This window comes from Pygoscelis adeliae, unplaced genomic scaffold (genome assembly GCF_000699105.1).
Source record: "Pygoscelis adeliae isolate BGI_AS28 unplaced genomic scaffold, ASM69910v1 Scaffold4, whole genome shotgun sequence".
NCBI classification, from domain to species: Eukaryota; Metazoa; Chordata; class Aves; order Sphenisciformes; family Spheniscidae; genus Pygoscelis; species Pygoscelis adeliae.
Window position 1 is genome coordinate 1214377 of NW_008824986.1, and position 8938 is coordinate 1223314.

Consider the following 8938-nt stretch of genomic DNA (forward strand, 5'->3'; position numbering starts at 1 on the left):
CAGGCTGTGCCAGCCCAGAAAGGACCTAACGTGCAGCTTTCTGTGGCAGGGAATCAAACTGGTTCATTGCAACAAATGCTGTAACATAAGGAAAAAGTGCAATTTCGGCGTGCAGTGGCAGCTGGCTTTGGCAACTTAACAGCAAATGTCGCCTGTTAGTTTTATTCCATTTCTTTTTAAAAGCTAACATAGGAAACACATTTAATTTCAGAGTTTCAAACCAAAAAAGATCGGAGCACTCAAGCAAAGGACAGAGCCTTCCATTGCTAAGCCTGTGGCTGATTCTCAGCTGAGCTATGAGTGGCAGGATGAGTAGCCTTGGTTTATTTTTTGCACGAAGATGCATCTATTAATAAAACATTGTTTGCAATAAGCACTGCAAAAACGGCATCCAGGAGCTGGTGAAGGAAAGCAGCCTCCTGCTTGGCTGCTGGGTGTTGGGGCAGCGAGTTTGGAGCTTCAAACACCGAAATGCCTGGAAAAACCTCACTTTATATTAGAATTATATTTTTAATGTTATTAATTATGTATTTTATGTGTTATGAGGTGCATGTGATTTATGTCATGTGTCTGTGCTGCTCACCCCCCTGTCTCACCCTGCAGAACGTTGGCGGTGGCACGGCAGTGGCCCAGGTACGTGCCACCGACCGGGATGTCGGCCTCAACAGCGTCCTGTCCTACTACATCACCCACGGGAACGAGGACCTGACCTTCCGCATGGACCGCGTCACCGGCGAGATCGCCACCCGGCCCTCCCCGCCAGACCGCGAGCGGCAGAGCTTCTATAGCCTGGTGGTCATCGTCGAGGACGAGGGCAACCCCTCCTTGTCGGTGAGCCACCAAAATGTGCTTTTCGGGGGGAGGATGGAGCTGGGCAGCACTGTGGGAGCGAGCTTAGCATTGAGGCGTCGAGCATGGCAGGGGCGAACAGGCACAGGGCATGATGTTTCGGTGACCAAGCCATTTGGGTTATGACTCAGGGTCCAAATCTGCTGAGTACAGGTTTGATTCAGAGCCTCCTTCGGCACCTGGTCCTGCAGGACCCTCTCTTGCAGTCATTCGGGGAGCTGCCATCTCCCATCTGTAAATGCCAAAAATATCAAGACCGTCCCAATGGGCAAGCATGCTGGTGGCTGCAGGAGTTGTCCTGCCCGCCGGCTCCTCACGCTCTGAGGCAGGAGGTGGCTGGAGCAGCAGCTGAACCACGGTTCAGCTCACCACGGACCAATGCTTGTCTGATCTGATGCTTGCAAATGAGATGAGCTCCAGTAATTAGCACTACAGCCGTTGCGGTCCCTGCTGTGTGAGATTTGGGCAGCTCTTTAGTCACGTTGCTGCCATCCAGAGTGCCATACATTTGGGGGCTGATACGAGATCCTGTCCATCATCTTTTGGTCTGGGAAGATGGCCGCTTTGCTTTTTAGCTACCAGTGTGCAGGAGTGCCCAGCGGGGTACCTGCATTTGCTGCAGCCTGACTTCTCTCCCTTGCATCTTCCCCATTCCATGAATAGCAAGTCCCAGTATTTGTGCCTTTAAGGACTCTGGTGTGGAAGAGTCAAACAAGGAAATAACATTTGGGGCATTTTCCAGCCCTGAGTCCCTCCTAACCCCACGGCTCTCTGGGGAGGTGTGCAAGTGCCTGCGTGCACAAAGCAAGCATAAATTGTGAGGTGGGGAGGCATGACACCCTGCACGACACCCTGCCATCCTTCCTCTCACCCACCTCTACCTGCTATCTCTCGACATCTCTCTGATCTGCCGGCACAGCTCTCACTGCAAAGCCCCGCTCTACATTTTGAGGAAACAGGTTGCAACCAGCAGTGCAAACTGTGGCTTGCAAATCTCGCTTCAGGCTTTGCACTCTCAACTCCTCCCTCCCGGGTAGTTCACACGCCTGCTTGTACATCACCATCTTTTTCTTAAGCCAGGCTGCCACTGTGGCTTAAATCTAGGCAAGTCTCTTCCTCCAAAATGAGAGAAGGCAGCTTCGTGTAACTGCAGCACCCAATGCCGCCAGCTCCTCCTGGACGGGTTGCCATCGCCCTGGCACCCTGGGAGCATCTCTGATGGTGCCGTGGTGAGGAATGCTGTGCACTGAGCTGGCAAATCCTATTGCCATGGCAATGCCCTCTTCCCTTCCCAGTACCGGAGAAGACAACTGACACAGCTTATCACTTCACACTGCCAAAGCGGTGTCCCAGCAACCTTGCTTGTCCTCAGGGTTTCTGCCGCATGTCCACCACGTCACTGGTGCAAGTTATGCCAGCAGCAACGATCAAAATGCCGCCATGCTGAAGCAAAACAAAGCATCCAGTGACCCGATTCCTGAGCGGAGAGAAGAGTTTCAGCCCTTTTCGGAGCTTGAGGACGCTTAGGTCTTGTGAAAGGCTGTCCCACATGTCTCTCGGTGACTGCTGGCCTCGTGCCTGGGTGATGAAATGATGTCTGTCGGGAGTTTGTCACCCACCAGAAACTTTAATTTCACAAGTAAATCTAGGCTGATGCAATGATGCACAAAAGGGGATTATTGTTTGTAATTTGTATGTCCCTCAATGTGCTTCAGGATTTGGCCTTCTGAGTATGGGAGAGGCAGAGGAGGCAGAGCTGGGAGAGGACTTGGAAGTCCCGTGGTGTTCTGTGGTACCTAGGACAGCAAGGGTGCATGGAAGACTGGCCATCCTCTCGGGAGCTGGAAATGCAGGGGTGAAAGGGTAAAATGGTGATGATAAAAGGAAAGCATTTATCCAAAAAAGCATTGCAGGAAAGAAAAGCTTCACAAGCTGGTGAGCTGCAACTGCAAAGTCTTGGTGTCCTTGCATGGGAATTGCAGGAGTGACCCGGGCTGTGTCTGACCCTGGTGCAAGCCTGCAGCTGCACCTCCCCTAGGGCTGGCCTTGCTCCAGAGTCTTTGGGATGCTTCCTGCAGCAGAAGGAAGGATGTCTGCCCAAGGGAACTGTGGCACCCACATGCACCGGAGCAAGGCTCCTCCTGGCACCCACAGACCTGGGCACCAGTGGCTGCAGCGAGGCAGGGCGGATCGGCAAAGCCGCTCCTCACTGTCCAGATGCCTATCTCGCAGCCGCCCCCAGCCAGGGCTGCTTCAGCCTCTGCAGTTTCTGTTCCCATCCGCCCGCTCTGAAACAAGAGTTCAGGTGAAGCGCTGCGGCTCCTCGCTCTCCCATCAGCGAAGCCCCGAGTGCTGATGCAGCGGAAAACAGCCAGCAGCAGGGCGCCAGCTCGATGTGCATTCCCAAGCCAGGCGCTTGCAAGAGCTGGTGGGACCCGGCAAGGTCCGTGAGGGCATGAGCATCTCGCTGGGTCACCTTCACCATAAGCATCCTGCCCAAAGGTGCAGCACCGTGCCATCTTCTCCACCAGTGGTGGGGGTCAAGGTGGGGTGCCAGCACCCAGCATGCCAGGGCTCCTGCTCCAGCATGTGTGGAAGGCTGGGTAGCCATCGCCTCATTCCCCTAGAAGTCTTTAGTTTTTCCTTCTGGAGAGCTTTCCAGGTGGGAAAGGGTCCCTGATGCCACGCAGTGCCCCGATGTACCACACCAGTGCCTCTGGCAGAGGATGTGGCTGCTCAGCTCACCTCTGCCTGCCCACCGCACATGCCTGCGGCACGGGGCATCCTAAAAAGTGGGATTTCTGCAGCACAGAGAGAAACCTGTTTCCAACAAAGCTTTATTCTGTCATCAAACAGTGCATTCATTAGCAAACAGAGAGACTCGGAGAGGGTTTCAAAGCCGTTAGGACTGCTGGCAGGCAAATCTCCCACGTGCTTTTCCAGCTGCAGTCGCTGGGATGGGGAGAGGGAAGTGCATTGGGCAAGCTTCCCCAGCAAAGCCAGGAAAGGGGCTGAGCCGTGGGTGGCAATAAAGCAGGAGTCCCGTGCTCAGGAAGTTACATACATGGGGGCGTTGGTGCTGGCTTCTCCTTTATCCCTCTGCCTGTGGCCGGACCATCTTGAAGTTGCTCTTGCTGAAGCCAGCGCCAGATTAATCAAATCCTGCAGCGGGCCAGGGTGTCCCCGGCCCGTTGCAGAGGCAAATGCTGTTTCCTCCAGCCACGTAGTGTGAAAATTCAGCATGCTGCTGGAGATGCTCTGCCTGGGCACACTGCCTGGTGCGGCTATTGCTCAGGTCTGACGCTGTTTTGGTATGACTAATGTTTATGTTTGTCTAGTGGCAATTTTTCCCCACTTTACAACAAAAACAGAAGCAAGAGAAAGAAATCAAACACACCCTTCAAGTAACAGTGTCTACCGCAAGGTTTTATCTCCTCACCAGGGGCTGAGTCACGCTGGAGCCAGACCCATGGCTTCTTTTGGATAAGTGATGCTGGGGTGCTGCATTCAGACGGAGGATGCCGTGAGGGCACCCGCATGCCCCAGGGCATCGCAGGGTCCTCTGGCATGGCTGAAGGCAGTGGCCCTGAGGACGGCTGCTCTGGCCGTGCTGGCCCCAGGAGGATGGGGGGAAGCCAGCCGGAGCATTTCCCACCGCCCACTGCGTGTTCCCGTGCCTCCGCCTCTCCGGGGGGGCTCTTGGCCACGTCACAGGAATATCTTCCAACACCCTCCAGATGAACTTCCTAATTTACAGGCATTTACAAAAAAAAAAAAACAAACAAAACCCATAAACATCCTTTTTTTCTTTTAATCAGCACTGATAATGAAACGAACAGAAAGATAAATTCCCCTGATCCCAAGCCAAGGATAAAATTGCAGCAGAAATAAGACTCCTCCCAACGCGTGTCCAGCTGAAAATGCGGCAGCCTCGCAAGTCCGTGGCCATCTCAAAAGGCTGGTGGGGAAGGAGGGCTCTGTCGGTGGCAGGGAGCCTCTCCCTTTCCTGTTTTGCAAAGAAAAAGGTAGTACAAGGTTGGCCGGTGACCCTGTTTTGTCTCATGGTGGATAAAGTACTTTACCATCCGTTCCCGGAGAGGATGTTCAGTCAAAGATGCAGAAACAGGTTGATGTTGCAGAGCTTAAACCCCTGGCAATAAGTTAAATCCTCGGGGAGGTTTGCAGGTGCAGGTTGTCCTTCCTTCCCTGCATCCCCAATTTTCAGCTAGTCTGTAAAACGTGAGCAGTACACAGCCTTGCTCTTCTCCATAGAAACAGGTAGTTAAAAACTGAAATCCGGGCAAGAGAGGTTCACTTCCAACCCCAGGGCAGAGCCAGGACAGGAGATGAGCGCAGGTCTCCTGCACTCAGCTTCATTTTTTAAGGCTTTGCTGCCCATGGCCATGCTGTCCTCCCAGGGGGTCTCGGCTGGGCGAGCATGGTGCGGTGGCTGCCTGGCCTCTCCCAGATGCAGCTGGAGGATGTGGTTTCCTCCGGGGTCTTTAGGCTTTCAAGGAATTTGGTGAGTCAGGAACAGGATCTGGAAAAGGGCAGACCAGGGGTATTAGTCTGGCTTGTAGCTGCGGGGACATGCTTTGGGAAGCAGCCAAACTCTTCTTTCATTGACTGCACTGGAAGGAGAAGCCTTGAGTCCTTCCCATCTTCAAAGCCCTGGGACTTGATATCCCATATAATGCAAAGTTTGCAGACGATATTTAAACCCCCCTTTCCCATTCACCCTCCTGGCTGCCTCTTTCCTTCTCATCCCTCCCGCAGTGGTCCCCATGGGGGCTCAGCATCGCCAGTCACTCACCCAGCGTCGGGAAGAAGCAGTCCCCGGGGCCGGGGGGGGACAGGGGGGTGCCAGGCTCGGAGAGCAGGTGCCGGCCAGACTCAGAGGGCTGCCGGCTGGCCATGTAGGAGAGCTGGGGTCGGGGCCACGGCTCTGTGCTTGCTGAGGGGACCGCCTCAAAGACAGGGTTTTCGATGCCCTGGGTGCTGCTGCGGGAGAGGAGAGGGTGTGAGGGGTGGGGATTTGCATTTTTATTTCAGGAGCCTTTTTTATCCCCGGGGTTTTGGCTGAGCGCTGGGAACAACCAAGCAGGGCAGGGAGCAGGTTCAGGCTGTGTCACCTCAGCTGAGAGCAAGCGGGGAGCCTGGCACGGGGGGGGGAAAGCTTAGCCAAAAGGCACCATGGTTTCAAGCTCTCCTGGAGTGGAGGGAGAGCGTGCCTTTGGCACAGGCAAAAAGAAAGGAGGCACTTCCCACTCGGAGGGAGGGAAGAAAAACAGTGGCTGCCTGGAAAGGGGCAGGACATCACAGGTGGGTGCTGCCAGCATCCCCCTTGCTCTGCCCAGCGAGGATACACTCTGGCTTCAAGGGGAGGGGAAGAGAAGACAAGACCCTTGCAGGGTCCGGGATGCAGGCAGAGGGGGTGTAAGAAGGTCGGGGGAGCTGGAAGCACATGGGTTTCCTCACCTCTCCATTCTGACGAGCTCATGGGCACCTGCCAAAGACAAAATGGTTGGTGTGTATGCTGGCAGCATGATGCCCAGCATCAAACCCAGACCCACTGCCAGCGCTGTTTTCCTCCTCTTCCTCTGCATTCCTCCCTCCCTTTCTCCCTTCTTCAGCATCAGCCTCTTCTTTGCTCCCAAACCTCCCTTTCCGCAACCCTGCCACCTGCAACCTCCTGCCTTGTTTACTCCCCAGCCCGGCCTCCTCCCACATTGAAACCCCAGGCTCTGAAGAAGGGGGAAGGAGGCACTTCTGCCAACGCGGGGCAAGGCGAGGCACAGCTGCGGTGCCTGGGCTGCAGCCTGGCCCCGCTCGTGCCCAGATGCACCCACCACTTGCCCGGGACGCCTTCCCAGGGCTGTGCAAAATGCCACCCCAGCATTTGGCTGCCCCTGCATTTGTCTGGGCAGCACCCTGTTATTTATTTCCTCATCCCCTTTGCCATAGTTGCAGCAGATCCCACAGCCCGTGCTACTCAGGTGTGCTGGATGGCTGCACAGCGAGAATCTCCAGCCAAGACAGACGAGTTTTGGCCCAGACCATGCCAATGGAAAGCACCTGGTGGAAATAACCTGTAGCTAAGCTGATCCGGCTTATTTTCTCTTCCAATGCCAGTAACAACCTGTGCTTCTCAGGAGGCACCCCAGAAGCAAGTCCCCCTGGGTTTTGCTTTCCTTCTTGGGTTAAATAGCATCCAGGTGATGCTTTGCAGCACAGGGGGGGAGCTGCACCCCAGCCATGGCAAAATGGGTGCATGAAGGCACATGGCCAGTCTTTTTGGCCACAAACGGATGTCAAAAGCACAGTTCCCGTTCTTGTGGCTGGCATCGTGCCCACTGCTGCTGCAAAAACCACTTCTCCAAAGGGTTTGCTCAGAGCCGCACAGCCACCCACCGAGCTCGGTGAGGGAAACCGCAGGGCCCCTGGCTTGTCCAAGGCCCGATGAAATGGCTCTGCCAGTTAAGGTAGTGCCCCTTTCTGCTTAATTACTGAAATCACTAGAAGCCAAGCAGCCGGCTGCACCTTGGCACTGCCTGGTTTTTTAGGGCTGGGGCAGCGGGGAGAGAGGTGGCTTGCTGCAGTCCTATTGCCATAGAAATGTAAGAAGTCTTTTTAAAGACGGGGGGGAGCAAAAGCACAAATAATGCTTTTTCAATCACTCAGGAGGCAAAGGTGCTATTCTGGCTGTGCGGTGGAGGCAGGGATGAGTAAATGAGCCGGCTCTCGCAGTGGATGGGGAGGAAAGGGCTCAGCAGCGAGGGGGCCTGGCAGCGTCTTTGCCGTCTCTGTGTCCCCAGCATGCTCCCAGCATGTCTTGCAGGCATCGCAGGTCCCTATCCTACCCCACACCCCTCACCGCAGCCTGCAGGCACGCCCGGCCCTTCCCAGGACTGCTTTGCAGGAGGCACCTGGCAGGGACCTGTCTTTGGGCCACCTTACACGGTGCCCATAGGACTCAGGGCAGCCAAACCCACTGACCCCCAGCGGGACACATCCCATCCCATAAAGGCCATGCCAACGCAGCCCAGGAGATGAGATGGGTGTTCCCACCAGCAGCTGGCAAGGGGAGGGTACGTACGTCTGCTGCTGACGGCTTGTCTCTGCTTGTAAATCAGGAGCAAGATGAGGGGCAGGCAGAGGATGCCCACAATGCAGGCACCCGTTGCCAGTGCAGCAGCCGTGATATCTGCAACAGAAGAGGGCAGAGCTGGAGCAGGTAGCTGGGAGGGTTCACCTTGCATTTCCTTGGTTTCCTGAAGCCGTACCAGAAGCACAGGGCAACACTGGCATTGCCCCACGCCTGATGCAATGCGGCTCCCGCACACATGGGTGGTCCTCTCCTAATGGGATTCATGCTAGGATGCATTGCCCATTGCAGAGATAAGCTCTGAGGCATTGGTTTAGGACCTTGACCAAAGGAGGTCAATTTGCTGAAGGACACCTCAAGGTCTTTCTTTGGTCTTCTAGATATGAGGAGAGAAGCCCTGATAAAGCCCTCTGAAGTCAGCAGAAAGGCTCCCCAGAAATGCTGGCAGCCTGCAGGCACGTCTGTGGCCATCAAGGTCCATGTGGGATGGCTTGTGGCAGGGTCAAGGGCTGCCTAAATCAAGGGCAGGTTCAGCTCAAGCCCTCCTCTCCAGTGCATCCGTCTGGGGAAGCAGCCTCTTGCTTCAGCATGTGTGGGGTTTTTTTGGGTGGGCGTCCCCGTTTCTTTTTTGCCTGGCAGGACAGGCTGTCCCAGCATGTGGGACTGAGGGTTTGAGACAGAAAGCACTACTTGTGGGGAGGGAGGTGCATTTTCCCATGGCTGGGCTGGCCCCAGCCATGCTGCAAACCAATTCTAGCAATATTTGCCCGTTTAGCAGCCAGCAAAGGGGGGTAGGCAGAGCAACCCATAGAGAAACCACTTGCATAGCGAAGTGTGGGCACCTCCAGCGTCTAGACACAGCGCCGGACGAGCCTCATGTTGTCTGAGCGCTCAAGCAAGATTTGGGTTTCCCCTGCTAGAGCACCTCTGCTCAGGGCAAGGTGGCATGGGCTCGGGATGGCGGCAGGGTGTTGCAAAGAGGTT

General features: G+C 55.3%; 2 protein-coding genes across 3 annotated transcripts in view; one reads left to right on the forward strand and one right to left on the reverse strand.

The window, feature by feature from the left end:
- The window catches only part of CDH23 (cadherin-related 23), a 211058-nt gene that overhangs the window by 175656 nt on the left and 26464 nt on the right, over positions 1-8938 (forward strand). Inside the window, exon 38 of the mRNA XM_009325979.1 lies at positions 604-831. Coding sequence (XP_009324254.1) covers positions 604-831 — 228 coding nt within the window. The remainder of the gene's footprint in view (positions 1-603; positions 832-8938) is intronic.
- The window catches only part of LOC103918474 (chromosome unknown open reading frame, human C10orf54), a 10907-nt gene continuing 6624 nt past the window's right edge, over positions 4656-8938 (reverse strand). The window contains exons 4-7 of one of the 2 annotated variants that reach the window (XM_009325798.1): positions 7946-8053; positions 6328-6355; positions 5663-5847; positions 4656-5389 (exon numbers count right to left, since the gene is read on the reverse strand). In XM_009325798.1, the coding sequence (XP_009324073.1) occupies positions 5352-5389; positions 5663-5847; positions 6328-6355; positions 7946-8053 (359 nt within the window). In that variant the 3' untranslated portion in view covers positions 4656-5351. Of the gene's footprint in view, positions 5390-5662; positions 5851-6327; positions 6356-7945; positions 8054-8938 lie in introns of both variants that reach the window. The other variant, XM_009325797.1, reaches the window with a different exon arrangement.